The sequence below is a fragment of the Sceloporus occidentalis genome, unplaced genomic scaffold, assembly GCF_023333645.1.
Source record: "Sceloporus occidentalis isolate IW3139 unplaced genomic scaffold, rSceOcc1.0.p SCAF_8, whole genome shotgun sequence".
In the NCBI taxonomy this organism is placed as follows: domain Eukaryota; kingdom Metazoa; phylum Chordata; class Lepidosauria; order Squamata; family Phrynosomatidae; genus Sceloporus; species Sceloporus occidentalis.
Genome location: NW_028316988.1, coordinates 9,277,877 through 9,294,465, shown reverse-complemented (window position 1 = coordinate 9,294,465; position 16,589 = coordinate 9,277,877). Strand labels below are relative to the sequence as shown.

General features: G+C 45.9%; 1 protein-coding gene across 3 annotated transcripts in view; it reads right to left on the bottom strand.

The window, feature by feature from the left end:
* The window catches only part of LOC149307821 (intermembrane lipid transfer protein VPS13D-like), a 107,805-nt gene that overhangs the window by 19,861 nt on the left and 71,355 nt on the right, over window positions 1–16,589 (bottom strand). For all 3 annotated transcript variants that reach the window (XM_089534473.1, XM_089534475.1, XM_089534474.1), the window contains 5 exons: window positions 15,671–15,819; window positions 14,728–14,862; window positions 13,933–14,100; window positions 4,643–4,775; window positions 3,735–3,930 (listed from right to left, as the gene is read on the bottom strand). In XM_089534473.1, the coding sequence (XP_089390599.1) occupies window positions 3,735–3,930; window positions 4,643–4,775; window positions 13,933–14,100; window positions 14,728–14,862; window positions 15,671–15,819 (781 nt within the window). The remainder of the gene's footprint in view (window positions 1–3,734; window positions 3,931–4,642; window positions 4,776–13,932; window positions 14,101–14,727; window positions 14,863–15,670; window positions 15,820–16,589) is intronic.

Here is a 16,589-nt window from a genome sequence, read left to right as displayed (position 1 = left end):
GGATTGTTCCGGGCTTTTGGAACGCTCGGGATTATGCAGAGCTCAGCCAACAGACGGAAAAGACATTTGCAAACGCAGGTTTTCATTTTTCGGCTCGCATCTGGGCTGCGGCTCTGAGCGACAGCGAACGCTCAGGGCATTCGCAAGGCTCTGGAGGAGGGCAGTTTGCCATCGCCAGCTCTGGAAAGCAATGCATTTTCAGCGCACCCTTCAGTCACTCTAACCTTTCGGGAAGCCTTTTGCGTTTCCAAGTTCAAATATACACACAGACATATTTAAAAGTCCTCTTCCCTCAAATGCATTTAGTGCATTTCTGAGAGGATGAGAGCTTAAACAGGCAGAACAGCAATGAGTCCAGCGGCACCTTTGGGACCAAGATGTTTTATTATTTGACATACACTTTCATGGATTCCAGACCACTTCTTCCAAGCCAGAAACCTGACCAGCTCCAGTTTCGCCCATCTGATGAAGCAGGCTTGAGTCCATGACAGTTAATGGAAAATAAAACTTCCCACTGTTCCAGTTTGGCCGGGGCAATCCCAGTTAATCCTGTTACCCCACTTTTTCAGCTGTTGTTAGAAAATGTCCCAGTTTGTCTCTCCTCCACCATCTTTCCTCCTTTGCCCCCAGCTTACTACAATTGCTGTAAACTGAGCCCAAAGTGCGAAAAGGAAACTTTTCCCATGTTGGGCACGCTCTGACTTTGCTTGGCTATGTGCGTCCTGGTTTTAATCTGTGAAATGTTGGGTAGGTATGCAATCGGAGGTGTTGAAAAGAGAGCATAGTTCTTCAAGCAGAAGCATTGCACTACATTATGACCTAACGGATCTCAGAGAGAATGTGATAAGGAGATGAAGGTGAAGCCTTCAAAAGGTTCAAAGAGGGAAAGAGCACATCTTTCAGGGCCCTGCATGTCGGAGTACAGCAGCAAACGTGTCTATTGTATATATATGTGTGTGTGTGTGTGTGTATACACACACTCACACACACTCATCCCTCCATATTTGCAGCTTTGTTATTTGCGGATTTGATTATTCACAGATTTGGTGAATATGTTCTCTCTAGGAATATCTAGGTCCTCTGGCGCAACTCTATGGTCACTAAAAGTTGCATTAAAGACCTAGAGATTCCTAGAAGGAATATTCTACTAGGCTTTTGTAGCTCCTCCAGTGTAACTCTATGGTCAATTTTAATTAAAAGCTGCACTGAAAGACCTAGAGGGTCCTAGAAAGAACACTCTACTAGGTCTTTGTAGCTACTCCGGCGCAATTCTATGGTCAGTGCCTGTCGGACAACTGACCACAGAGTTGCGCTGGAGGACCTGGAAATTCCTAGAGAGGTGTCCTCTCAGGTAAAAACATGGTGGTATGTGTAACACACACATACATACACACACCAGGGGATAAAGGATGCCTTTGTGGTTTCAGACACTTGTGGCATGCTTCCTTTTCTGAATTCCTCGAAGACTACAAAACTGCCTTTCGTGCAAAGCGGAGATTCGCAAGATACCAGCTGCTGAGTCAGAGTCCTGGGTCTGAGCTTCTAGAGCAGTGATGGCAAACCTATGGCATGCGTGCCAGAGGTGGCACTCAGAGCCCTCTCTGTGGGCACATGTCCCGTCGCCCAAGCATAGAGTTTGCCAGAGTTTGTTACTAGAAAGCCAGAGGGACATGGCACTTTGCAATAAATAAGTGGGTTTTGGGTTGCAGTTTGGGCACTCGGCCTCTAAAAGGTTCACCATCACTGTTCTAGAGCTAACTTCATGAGATGCAGAATGGAAAAAGCCACATGGAAACGAATCTCCTAGAGATATTCCAAGCGTATACGCCACCGGCCTTCGATACTGAACTTTTCAGACAAAAACTGGGTAGCACCTTGTTCCTTGCCCCCACATCCTTCTCTGAATCATTCTGCCCTTCTGCAGTAGCAAGAACGCTCAAGGAATTGTTATATTTCTGCGTTCTTTAAGTAAGATACATGGCCTTATACACGTACAGCAAAGACAATGCAAACCTAAGCCAGAAAAAAGGGAAGGAAAAACAGTATTTGGAACAGTGCTTTGTTAGGTCCAGTTCCAAAGCACTCATAGCAGAATGGTGAAGCAAATGCAACAGAGGGAGTTTCATTCAAACAAAACAAACCATGGAAACAATGACCAGGTTCCTGCGTTCTTCTCCCAACCGTATTAGTGTCGACCTCGGATTGCAATATCTTTACGCCTTACGCAGATATTTCAGGATTACATACCGTAAGGAAGTTATTGATTCTTTCTCTGACTGCCCTCCTACGCTTGGCTCATCAAATCTGTATAGAGAACTGCCAAACCCAAACAGCACATTGGGCTAAACTGTGCCATTTTGTACAAACTTCACCCTGAGAAAGGCAACATCCAAAGCAGCTCCGGTTGGGTGAGAGCGAGATCCCAAAAGAGGCAAGAAACCGGAAAGCGTCAACGGAATCCACAGCAAAAACAAGAGACACACCTCAAAGAACTCAACAGATGGCTGCTTTGTTATTACATTTTGTAAAAACTGTTTTTCAGATGGCTCCCAAAGAAGGCCGTTAAAATGTGCACAGGCCAAAACATGGTGGGCTTTCTCTACAACAAAGCAGCCGTCGATTGAACGCTTGGAGATGTGTCTCCGTTGTGGTTTTTTCTGGGAGATCCTATGCCAGTGATGGCGAACCTATGGCACGCGTGCCAGAGGTGGCACTCAGAGCCCTCTCTGTGGGCACATGTGCCATCACCCCAGCACAGAGTTTGCCAGTGTTTGTTACTAGAAATCCAGAGGGAAGGGGCACTTTGCAATAAATAAGTGGGTTTTGGGTTGCAATTTGGGCACTCGGCCTCGAAAAGGTTCACCATCACTGTCCTATGCAATTCAAACTTCAGGGGCAGCAGAGGGCCACTCTGAGCCCAATCCAGGGGAAAGGCCCAGGGCTACCCATTCCCATCCCTTGGTGGCCCCCTGGCAAATTTACCAACACTTTGCCCTCCTGCGATGACATTATATGTCGTGTTAGAAGGAGTCGATTTTTCTCAGTATGTAAGGAAAAGTTGCTCCTTCCTCGAGGACAAGGATTGAAATGCTCTCATGCATTTATCCTAGCACAGGTTTGGGTCAAATAGGGTCCCCAGATGCTTTTCTGGGGACTCCCCCAACTTCCCACCTCCCTGCAAAAATAATCCCAGTTTGCTCTGCCACCTTTCCCTTTCTCCAGAAATGCCACTCTGCCACCTTTCCCTTTCTCCGGAACAATTCGCCAGCGTAGGTGTTCAAAAAACAAACAAATGGAAACACAGAGAAGAACGGAAATCCAAAATCTTGGCTATGGAGGCTTCAATTAAAACTGCACCCTGGAAAGGAGAATGCAGACTTGAGGAGTCAATGATAAGGATGCAAATATCAGATTACTCTTGCAATGGCTTGCAGGGATGGAGAGCAAATGATGACTCTGCATTTCTATAAAGTCAGCATTCTCCAAAATTCTTTGAACAATCGTCAGAGTGAACATTTCTTGTGCGGCAGCACTAATAAACTGTAACACAAAATAAAAGCAATAGTGTTTACCATGTTAGACTGGGCCTGGAGATACTCAGGTTTGAGCCCTCACTAGGCTACAAAATTTACCGAGTCACATTACGGCAGCCAGCCTAACTTTCAGTCTAACCTAAGATGCCAGGTGATGACGAAACAGGAGGAGGATCATATACAAACAGATGCTGGACTAACCTGGGACCAGTGAGCGTGGCCGTTTCTCTCACTGCCTGGGCTGTTTCAGAGGCAAAATCCAGTGCGCCAGCCACTGGTTTGGTCACCGTTCCGACAAGCCCTTTCCCGAGGCCAGATATAAAGCCGCTGACTCCCCCTTCCGTTTTCACTCCTTCTACCGTTGAGGTTATTACACTGGTTAATCCACCAATGATACCTATCCAGAAAAAGAGAGGGAGAGAGAAAGGAAATGTATAGCAGCTCAAAAAACCCTCGGGATTCAACGGCAATTCAATCTGAATATTTTCCTAGAGCCTCGTGGTTAAGGAAACTCAACAATCAAATATGAAAAATCAAGTATGCCTGCAAACTACGGAGATTCCTCAAAGGCAACTGGGAGATGAGCCAAAATGTCTGGTTTAGTGGAATCACTCGGAAGGTACAGGGGGTGCAGACTGTACCGGGTGTCACCCAGCAGGGCAGTATACCCAAAGGGACTGGCATGGCTATTGGGCAAGCAAGAAACGGTGCTTTTACTGCTTGTCCAAGCAGACACACAGGACCTTAAATGGCCCCTCGAGGGGCCGCAGTGCTGCCCCCTCAGGAGTGGCAGCTATTGGCCTGGGTTGGTGCCTTCATGGTGCAGAGCAGTTGTGCCAACCCTGAAAGCCTTTCCAGGGGGCTTGTGATCCAGGTCTGGTGTGGCTGCAACCACACTGGACCCTGAAGGTCTTTCCAAGGGGGTGATGCCATGGTCGAGGTGAGCAGGCAGTCAAGGGGCAGAGCAAAGCAGTTCACCCTCCCTGGCACCGGTTGACACCAACCACATCCACTGCTCTGGCTATAATAAAGTTAAAATCACTATTCTTCTGAAGCCTTTCAAACAAAAGCAGCACATGACACAGCTTCACATGGCTTTAACACATTACCATGAGCCAGTCCTTGGATGCCAGCCACGAGATGTTCACCGCTAGTTGCCGCGTGGTATCGGATGTACTCTCGCTCCGTTTGATGCCGGTTATCCATCGTCTTCCCCAAGCCATCAGACAAAGTCCCAGTAAACTATTATAGGACAAGAAGTAACACAGGACACCCATTAAAACTCAACAACGCACACACACAAATGTGAACGCCTTTATACAAAATGCTTGGGACCAGAGGTGTTTTGGATTTTGGAATACTTGTATTTGCACATATACATACTGAGATTGGAGAAAGATAAGGACCGTCGAAATGGTGGGAATCCAAGCACGGTGCTTAGCATGGATCCACGCCTCCCACCATTTCACAAATCCTTGTGTCTCTCTCCAGCCACATCTCTTTCCAGCTTTGTAAATACAGTACAAGGATGTGGATCAAAAATGTTTATATTTTGGAGTACTTTGAAATTCTGGATAAGAAGGGATACTTCACCTGTATTAAAATTATTGTAACAGCCAGCCTGATGAACAACCAGCAAAGTGTGTGGACTCTTCCAAAAAATGTAACACTCTTATAATCCACCTTTCCTTGCTGCTCTACATCCTCCAAGGTTCCACATATGAAAACTAGGGTACATCAAAATGTAGTCAAGATGGCAAAAGTTATCAAATGGGGAAGGACACGCAAACTAGGAGAGGCTGCAGCAGTTTGCTTTTGTCGAAGGAAAGATGAGGATTTAGCAGTCGCATGGTTGGGAGGATGGGGTCAGAGCACAATGAGATACAGAAAGATGGGATTTGTGGTCTGGGCTACAAACCCGCAAGGCATTTCAAAGTCTGCAGCACTTCCTGGGCTCAGACGCAAGAAGCAATTCTGTGGAGTTACGAGGCACAGCCCTTTCTCTTGGGCAGGAGAGGATGAATTAAAAGATGCATGACCTGCCCTTTACCATTGGGTTTCCTCACTTGTGCCCCAGGGTCATAAGGCTAGGTGAATGTTTGATGTATGTCAAGTGCCTCTGCTGAAATGGAAAGAGCCTAGCACAATAGGCTTTTTGTTTTGGACCCAAAAATTGACTGGCAAAGTTGTCTTCCCCCCCAAGAAATCCACAAGGAGCACCATGAGAGTTAATCCTCACGAAAACCAGAATAAAGCAGCTTTAACTTCCATAAACAGACATGTTCGGACAAATGTTCCTAGCTACGTACAGACAAGAATGTGGCCTATGGACCGCGCAAAAAAATAAAGAGAGTGAAAGAACAAGAAATACAAGTGGGAAATGTGTCTAGTCAGTTGGCGCTACACAAGGTACATATGCCGAAAGGAGAAAAACAGATGTTTATAACAGACAGACAGCAATGTACACTTATTACTGTATGGCAGGGATATAAATGTTGATTGGGTTCTTAACACAACAAACAACGCCTGATCATTCTCCCCTCCTTCGCTTCAAAACTGAGATGTGAAGCCTGCTTCCTGATGGAGTCCAACATTACTTCTCCACTTGCCAAGGTCCTAAAGTGTAAAGAGATACAGCTGAGCACTAAAGCGAGGATTGTCCAAGCCACTGTATTCCCCATAAACATGTGTGGACGCAAGAGCTGGATGGTGAAGAAAGCCAATAAAATGAAAATCAACTTATCGGAGATGTGGTGCTGGAGAAGAGTGCTGAAGATACCATGGATGGTCAAAAAGACACACAAATGGATCCTAGGACAAACCAAGCCCAAACACTCCCCGGGAACCAAAATGATGAAACCGAAGCTGTCATAGTTTGGGCGCATCATGAGATGGTACAACTCACTAGAAAAGACAACAATGCTAGAAAGGTAGAAGGTAGTAGAAATAGAGGAAGACAACAAGCCAGATGGATAGACTTGATCAGGAACGTCATGAGACTGAATTTGGAGGACCTAAGCAGAGAAGAGGAGGATAGGAGGTCTTGGAGATGTCTCATCCATAGGGTCACCATGAGTTGGGGTTGACACAAAGGCAGCTGACAACACCAACAACAACCATTTTTAAAGACTTAGATTACTGTATCTACTCATGTATACCTCTAGACATTTAGGTCTAAAAATTGACCCAAATAAACTGAGTCGACTTATCCATGGGTCGATGTAAATACTGTATCTTAACTCTTATTTAAAAGAAGGAACCATCCCTTGGTGAAAAGCAAGAGTATAATCTGTCCTGGAAGCACTGACTCCCTCTATTCTCTGATCCATCCCATTTTAAGGATAAGCACAAAGAGTGATGTCTGCTGGGATTTTGGAAGTTCTTTGACGTTGTTTTGCTTTGCTTCATCCTTTAGATCCTTTGCTACGTGCCCTAAGTTTTATCCTCGACTTATCTATGGGTCATAGCAATATCCATAATTTTGGCCCCTCGACTTATACATGAGGTCGACTTATAGTTGAGTCAGTTGCTTGTGGTCCTAAATTGTGGTCCACCAGAACGGCGGCGGTTGCTGTCGCTGGCCATATTCTCTCCGTCGTTTTGGTAAACCGAGTCCATTGGTCACCCAACCCAACCACAGGCCTCTACATTAGCTCACATCTCCTCCGTAGCTCAGCCTCCTAATGCATGCTGACAATAATAGCATGTGGCTGGGCAATCCTCGAAGTCATCCAGATGGATGCCCGCTTAGCCCAGGGCATTCGGGACGGAGGAAAAGGAGGCGGAGGGCTCCATTCTCCAGCCCCGCATCTGCCCCAAGTGCGGCCCGGAGGGGGAAGGACGAGGGAGCTGCCCGCAAGGAGCCCCTGCAAAGCTGCCCAGCAGGTGCCCGCGGGCAATAGTTTTGTGTTACAGGCCTGAATGAGTGATCCCTGCAGGAGCAGCCGGCTGTTTTCACAGCCACAGAAGGCAGTCAAAAGTCCACGGAGTGAACTTGGATTGACCCCGATTGGAGAGTCACCGGCGGGTTCAGCGAGCGGCCAAGCTACACTTTATTAAACAACTAATATGCTTTTAACAGATCACTTGTTCTCCCCCTTTTTGTCGGAACAGGGAAAGCGAGGGGCATAAAGCTTTCCTCCCTCCTCCTCCTCCTCGTGGCTGAAGGGTTTGGCACAAAAGCTGCAAGAGGGAGAGAACTCAAACGCAAGGGGAAGACACCAAAGCCTTGCCTTGCAGTGATCCCACTCCGAGGAGGAGACCCAAACAAGGCAACCCCAATTCAAGGGGAAAGGAACGCTCCATTTGCCAGGCTTGCCAGCTTGGAAGGGGGGTTTCCCAAGCTCTGTTCCCCGCACCCAGTGCTGGAACGGCTCTCAACGGGGCAAAGTCACGTTGGCTGCAGGGAATATGGGAAATGTCGTCTGGAAAAGTAACACCGCCAAGCTCTGAGACTTTTCAAGCGCCGTCTTTTGTATAGAATCATAGAATCACAGAATCATAGAGTTGGAAGAGACCACAAGGGCCATCCAGTCCAACCCCATTCTGCCATGCAGGAAATCCAAATCAAAGCATCCCCAACAGATGGCCATCCAGCCTCTGTTTAAAGACCTCCAAGGAAGGAGACTCCACTACACTCCGAGGAAGGAGTTTGTTCCACTGTCGAACAGCCCTTACTCTCAGGAAGTTCTTCCTAATGGAAGAACTTCCACTGCGTGTCCCACATGGGAACGGAACCATAAAACCAGAATCACAGAGTTGGAATGGACCACAAGAGGCAACCAGTCCATTCCAGGAGACACAACTAATGCCCCCCAAAAGAGGGTTACCCAACCACTGCTTGAAGACCTCCAAAGAGGTAGACTCTACCACCCTTTCAGGAATAGTTCTTCCAGCCAAGAAATTATTCCTAATATTTGGGTGAAACTACACTTGTTGTTTGAATGCAATTGTCTGAATGGTTTCTGGAGCAGCAGAACACCAGCTGGCTCCATCTCTTACATGACCATCCTTCTACCATGGTTTACGTGGCCATCTTCTACCATCTTTATGGTCTATGTGACCATCGTCTACCATCTTCTAAGATAGATATTTCCACCTTAGTTCCAGAAACCAGAACGCAAATGAATGCATTCAAACTTGAAGAGGTTTCACCTAAGTATTAGGAAGAAACTCTTGGCTGGATGAACTATCTAACGATGGAATAGGCTGCTTTCCAAGGTCGGTGGAGTCTCCTTCTTTGGAGGCCTTTAAACAAGTTTAAATCAAGTTGCAGAAGAACTGAATTATTAGTTAGGGGTGCACCAAGGTAAAAGCACAGCAAATCCAGAGAAGCTGGTGCTTCAGTTTCACTCACCTCCCCATTTTGGGGGAGTCATTTTGACAGGTACATTGCTACCATTCACAGTTGGAAGAAGAACATGAACAGACTGATCTTGTTTTTAATTTAAGGCCTAGATGGCAAGGAAACGTTTCAATAACCCAAGCTGCTCTGTGAGCTGTTCTGAGCTGTTCCTTTGCTGCACATGTCTCTTCCTGACCCTACTTAAAAATGTTTACTTGGGGGAAGAGAAGAAATAAAAGGAAAGTGGGCAGGGTAGATGCCAGCTTGCTTCTTCTGAATGCTTACTTATTACAAGGGACAGAGCAATCTGTCCAGATCTCACTGTTCTTCTGCTAGGGTTCAAAGTCATCATTCATGAAGATCTACACCAAGAAGGAGGAGGAGGAGGAGAGAAAGGCTGCAAAGGCAAGGGGTGTGTGTGTGTGTCTCTTTCCAAACAGACAATATGCATTATGTAATGCGCACAATCTCACAGCTCAATGCTCACACAAAATTAGCCCCAGCGAGCGCAAGGCTGAATTGAAGCAGAACGGCACCTCCTGTCAGCCAGGCCAGCAACCGCAACTAAAGAAAGGTGGAGTCCTTTGGACAAATCGCCAAGGAGCTGAACTATGGCAGGGCTTTGCAAAGCAACCTGCTTGCCAAAAAGAAGCAGTACAGGAAATCTCTATCCTGGATCTGGAAGAAACTCTTTGTCCTTACCTTTGCTGCCCTCGTCGGCCTTGCTTCTGACCCCAAATCTCTCTGCCTTCCACAATCTGATCCAACCGCGCTAACCCTCTTGACTCCCCAGACAGATTCCCCTTTCCTCCTTTCTATGCCTTACGCCTGGCAAAGTACCCCCTCTTCTCGCTCTCTTATGGCCCAACTTTTCGGATGTAGCCGCTGATGCGACTGCTTTATAAGTACTATTTGCCTCTATTAGAAATGCAATAAGCATTGATGGAAATAAATAATATGGCATCGGCACCGTCACTGATTGATTTGGAGTCTACCCAAGGATCTTCCATTGATGTAACCACTTTGAGTTGATCTCGACTCTGTGGATGAGACATCTCCAGGACTCTCTGTCTTCTCGCAGATTCATACCCATGGCCTCCTTAACAGTCCATCCATCTAACATGTGGTCTTCCTCTCTTTCTACTTCCTTCCACCTTTCCAAGGATCATTGTTTTTTCCCATGAGTCCTGACTTCTCTTGACGCGGCCAAAGTACGACAGCCTCAGTTGGCTTCCAGGGAGACTTCAGGCTTGATCAGTTCTAGGACCCATTTATTTGGGGACGTTTTTGGATGTCCACGGTATCCTCAGCACTCTTCTCCATCATCACATCTCAAATGAGTTGATTTTCCCTTTATTCCTTTCAATTGTCCAGCTCTTGCATGCATACATGGCGATGGGGAACACAATTGCTTGTACGATTCCAACTTTCATGCTGAGTTGCATATCTTTGCTCTTTAGGACCTTTTCTAGCTCTTTCATAGCTGCCCTCCCCATTCCTAGTCTTCTTCTGATTTCTTGACTGCAGTGCCCAAAGTATAGGAACTCCTTTACGATTTCTATTTCCACATTGTCTAGGTTGAATGTATGAAGATCCTCCATGATCCCAAAAAAATCTAGGAATCAGCATTGTCAGAAGCAGTATTGTTGGACATAGGCACTCCAGTTTTCATCTATGGCATGTTGGAGTAGCAAAGGGACAATTGGACTGAAAGAGCAATAGAAATTGTTGGGGAATCTGCTGGTATTTTGTCTTGAATTTCAAAGCTGATCTGACGGCACAATTTTGGAGGTCAGTCATTGTGCAAAGAAGCTGGTTTCAACCACCCTTTGGGTTCAGGAGAGGCACAAAGGAACACTATTCACGCTTTCCGTTGTTTTGCGTCCACGTAACCTTTTCCTAATCCAGATTAAAACCTTTTCCTTTCTAACTGAACCCAGGGGATGATGTGAAGTGTGTGGAGGGGAACATGGCACCAACAGCTGCAGCTGGTTCAGCAGAAACCAAAACTCCCAGAGAAAACATCAAATTTTAACATGAAAACTGAGCTCTCCTTGGAAGGTTCCTCCGCTGTTTTACACTTATAGCTTTCGGAGCCTTTTACTGCATCCTTCTCTATCTAGCTGGATTGCCCTGGCATTCAAGATGTCTCTAAGGTGGAATATGAGGTGTAACAAGTTAGAGGGAAAGGGTCCCTTTGGGTCTGATGATACAGATGCTACCAATGAGTAGTATCATGGTGCCTGGTATTGGTAATCTGGAACAAATCCAATATATATATTACAAGCCATTGAGAATGGTCTACTCTTGGTCCGCAAACAAGTTTTTCCCTGGTGGAAATCTTTTAAGGGATAAACTGCATTGCACACCAAACTCCGGAGGTAAAAGATCGGCAATGGCAGCAAGAAGCCTTTTCCTTTCTCCCCTCTTTAAATATCCGTACTTTTATTGTACAGTTTAATAGTTCCTGCAGCTTCTGAAAGTAACAAGGCGGGGATTGTTTTTGTGGAAGAATTATGCCCATGTTAAAACAAGTTAAGACCAAAATTATTATTATTATTATTATTATTATTATTATTATTATTATTATTATTTCTATCCCGCCTCTTCAACAAGATCAAGGCAGCTTACATCAGTAAAATCCATATACAGTGGAACCTTATTATACGCAGGGGATCTGTTCCGGATCCCTCTGCGTATAAAAAAATCCACCTATGCTCGAGCCCCATTGTTTCCAATGGGGCTCGTGCGCGGCGGTGCGGCGGCGCGCGAGGCGCAACGGGTGCGCGCGCCCATTCAATTGAATGGGACGCGCCGCCCCTTCCGCCCTGCGCACGCCGGCGGCTTTGAGCGCCTATGCTCAAAGCCGCCTATAAAAAGACCGCGTATGCGGAGGCGCCACTGTAATACAATAAAATAAATCCCACTATCCCTTCCCTCCTTAAAACAAACTGAGGGATGCATATATATTTATGCAATTTATACACAAGATGATGGATGGATATATATTTATGCAGTTTAAACACAAACAGATACCCGCACACTCAAAATAACTAACTAAGGCCTGTTACAGACTGCCAAAATAAAGCTGTTTCAGGTCTCTTTAGAGGTATGCTGTTTAAATGATGCATGCATCCTAAGAATCCAGAAGCTGCACCAAAGCTGCACTCCAGTGCTTGGGAATGGAGTGTGGCTTTGGCGCGACCTCCAGACTCTTAGGACCCATGAATCATTTAAACAGCATATCTCCAAAGAGACCCGAAGCAGCTTTATTTTGGCAGTCTGTAACAGGCCAATATAAAAGAAAGGAAGAGCCACAAATGTTGAAGACTGCATTGCAGAAGGGCTGGGAGTCCTCTCATGTGCCTATAATTAAGACCAAAGCCCTTTCTGAACCCACAAAACCAGTCCAGGTGCCAAGGGACCATGCTGCACAACTGTCTGGAGTGAACTTCCATTAACCTGGGCCTCTGTGCCAACTTAAACACACAGAACCTCTCCCCTTGAAAGAAGCCATTCAGGCCCCACATGCTCCAAGATACATGGAAAAACCATTACGGGAATAATCAACACGGCAATTAAACGGCAAAGAAAGAAAGAAACTACACAATGGCAAAACCATACCTGCCCCATAAATAAGGGGATTTTGGGGGGTGCAATTCTTGCAGGTCTTGAAAGTTCAGTCTCATTAAGAAGGAGACAGAACCACAATTTTTAAAGAATGAAATAAAAACCAGGTAACTGAAGGCATGCCTAGGTTTCCCCAGTCTGGAAGATGACACATTTTGGCTGCTTTAAATACATTCAACTTAGAACTGATGTAATGAAGACCAGGCTGGGAAAATGTCTGGTTCTTCTGAATCAGGTGGAAAGTTTGCAGCCGGATCAGACAGATTTATTAATGATATTTGCCTTGCAGACTGCACCAGGGAGCAAGGATCAGGGTTTTTACTAACCTGGTGAAGGCTTTCTCAGAGCAAAAAAGAATGACGACTTTCCAACACGCAAGTTGCAGTCTGCAAAGGTTCCCGTGTGAAATTCACACTGCAAAACCAGCGCATGCTGAGAACGGAGAATCCTAAAGACACACCTGGATTTTCAACTAGCGTTCGCCGGGTAACACAAAAAGCCTTGGCGGAGATCAGTCTGAAGAAGTCTTTGGCTCAGTCTGCCAAAGCGGTAAAGTGTGAGCAAGAGTGCCTTTGAAACCTTTGCGGGAAGGTTTGAAAGAAACAGTCAGTGTTAAGAAGCCATTACAGAAATTGGAGGTTTTAATCTGACCTTCGCCTTGTGCTCATTCATTCTGGCTTTAGTGGCTATCGTTTTATTGGCATGGCATTTTATCAGTTTGCAAACTGCCCTTGAAATCAAATATGTAACAGCTTGAACTGCAGGTTGTTTCTGGAAGTTTGCTTTCCAGTTGTAGCACAAAGTAAAAGGAAAGGATCTGAAGAGGGAAGGAGAGGACAAGGAAACTCGGGCATCCGTTCTTATGTCCCAGCATCCTTACAATGACTAGCAATCCCCACGCTTGCTTATTTGTGTTAGCGACTGTGCTTTATAGATTGTGGCTTGGTTCAAACATGCACAAAGTCTGAAAAACAGTCCTCCATTTGGAAAAAAATGACTGTTGACCTTATCTTCCTAGTCATGATTCACATCACAAACCATGGTCTGAACTTTCAAACACATCACTGAGAAACTGTAGCTTGGACATACTTATCCGTTCTTGCCTTGCCATTTGCTCCATGCCCAGCTTCTTAAAATTTGCTTGGGATTCCCCTGGTAAACAGCAACTTATACCTTGTTCTCTTAGTTCAACACCAAAGTTAAACAGTTTCCTAAACCATGCTCTCAGGTCATGTTTGCTCCGAGCCACAATCTATACAGCACACAAATAAGCAAGTATGGGGATTGCAAGGTTTTTACGGAATCTGCAAAACGGCCATTTCAGAACACCGGCATCACACCAAATGTACCAAGTGCATCCTATTGCAAGGCTGAAGAGAAAGCCGCCTTCGGTCCTCACATTTTGATATCCCGAGGTGTCCTTACCTTTGCGGCCGAGTTTGAGACTCCATGGGCGACGTTCCTGATAAGGCCACCGACATTTCCGTATTTTATCAGCCCGGTTACCCCTTCCGAGACATCATTTAGGAGACCCATTGGGTTGCCAAGGAAGTCCACAGAGCTCAGGATCCTTGCCGCTTGGCTGAGCAACTCCTACAAAGGGAGACCAGAGACATCACTAAGGGATCTCCCACAGTCCAGTGTTCAAAAAAGGTAGTTGTCCACAAAGGAGGGCTTGTCTCCACTGGCCATAACACTATGAGTTGGAGTATTCCAAACCCAAATCCCCTCCATTACTTGTGGCCTCTCCACAGTGACGATGGATGTCTGCCTTCCCATTTGATCCCTGTTCATCACTTGGCACCGTCACTGACATCACAACAAGTTATCGATATCGAGTGCCTTGTTGTGACTTCAGAGCAACTCACATCCACAATGGTGGGACCAGGCGATTCGCAGGAACCATGTGGGAAGGCAGCTTCCCGTCGTCGTTGCAGAAAGAGCCAAAAACCCAGAGCAAAGATACGAAGACAGTGGATTTTGGCCATGCATCTTGTAAAGAGGATGCAGTGAGTCTGGGGAGACGTCAAGGTAAATAACCCATGTAGACTTGTACATGTAACCCATGTAAATAAGACCATGTAGGTGCAGCCCTTGAGCCACAGGTTTCCCATCCCTGGATTTGGCCTGGCAGAAGCTGACCAGAAAGGAAGGAAGGTCCGTACGGAGAATACAGTGGTGCCAACTCTTGTAACCTTTAAGGCCATGTATGTCACTCACTTCCTGAAAGTGCTTCAGGATATCATTGATGATAAACTCTTGCGTCTCGTAAGGGTGGACTCTGGTGAAGGGGTCCAGATTGATCACGGCATCTTCAAACCTGACCAGCGGGAATCCCAGTGTACTCTTCAGCGCCTAAACCAAGCGGAGGAACTGGATTAACACCCCCAGCATTTAAACCTTTACTTCCTGCAGCCTGAAGCTTTACAGCCTGCTTAATTTGATGATGGATTTGGGGAACAGATATATTTCTGCCCAGATGTTAAAATCAATCTTTTACCCTTCATCATATGTTCTTACTTTCCAACCTCGATTTGAGCACAAGTAGAATGACAGTTTTGGGACTCAAGGTGGCTTGGAGTAAACCCATTGATGATCTTGAGGCAAGTCACACTCTCTCAGCCTCAGAAGGTGGCAAAGGAAAATCCCCTTTGAACAAACTTTGCTAAGAAAGCCCCAGATAGGTTCACCTTACGGTTGCCGTAAGTCAGACATGACTTCAAGTCACACAACAACGAACAATTTCACAAAGACCGTGCAGTCCCCAAGGAAGTCTGTTCTCCTCAGAAGCATAAACTGAAACTTATGGCATTTTTCTATGCACTCAAAAAAGTCTGGATTATTTTAAGATGCACTCCCTTTTAGTTTCAAGTTAGCCATTAAAAAGCAAAATGATCGGCCAAATAAAACCCTTAGCCTCCTTCCACAGGAGGACACATGGACATGCACACTGACATAGTCAGAGATCACACAATGTGAGGATGAATGGACAGAGGAAAGGGGCAGATGGAAGATGGTGTCTGTAGGTACTGCTGGACCACCGTCATCTGTGATCACAGCCCATGATGGGATTATCCGAGCTGTAACCCAGTAGTATCTACAGATCCAAGTTTGGGAAGCACTCAGCAGATCACTCCAAAGCGAGGGACCTAAAAAGCCTTACCTTGAGATCCAAAGGGAGCTTGCTGGAAGTGAAGACACTCAGCTTTATCTGTGGCACACTGATTTTGAGGTTTTCAAAGTAGTACCGCTTCTGGGCTCCCTCTTGATCAACCGGCTTTTCGTGGAGGTTTTCATCATAACTTTCAACCTCTGCACCAAATTGAATGAGAGACATTATTAGTATTTATCTTGGGATATCTACGGCACTATTACTGTCATGAGAAAGGATACTGAAGAGATACAGTACCCATCCCGAGATTCGACAAACTATGAATGTGAACCCTGATACTCTGTCTAGCTGAAACTGTTTTTTAGTAGCATTGGCATTGAGATGAAGGTTGAGGAGAGCTTGAGAAGAACTGGATCAACATGTCTGCAGTAAACAACACAATAAAGCTTGAGCGGGGAAGGAACAGGATTCAATTGTTGCGGTCCGCCTGCGTCCAACAGGCAAGGTAAACGGCAGCTGACTCCAAAATCCCATACTGAGCATACAAGAGCAGCAAAAGGGAGAAAAGGACATATAAATCTGGGATCGGTGAGATGTATTCTGCTAGGCCTTTCCCTCCTAACAGTGGCCAGATTCCCACTACCTTTTAAACTGGATTGCAAATCAGTTTGAGCCAGTTCAAATGACCCTGGTGCCCACCTGAATCGAGTTGCTGAAGTGATTTGGAGAGGGAGGGGCATGCGCTAGATCCATTTAACCCGCGTCTTTTTGGACAAATAGATTCAGCGCAAGTGTGAACCAGATGCGGATCGGAATCGATTCACATTTGCCCTTCGGCCAGCTGGAGCAGGTCTATTTTGAATCGATTCATTCATCAATGTGAACCACAAGTGGGTTATTTTCATTTATTCTGCAGCAAGAAAATGCAATTGGGGCAAATGTAGTGTGAACCACGCTCCGATGTCGAATC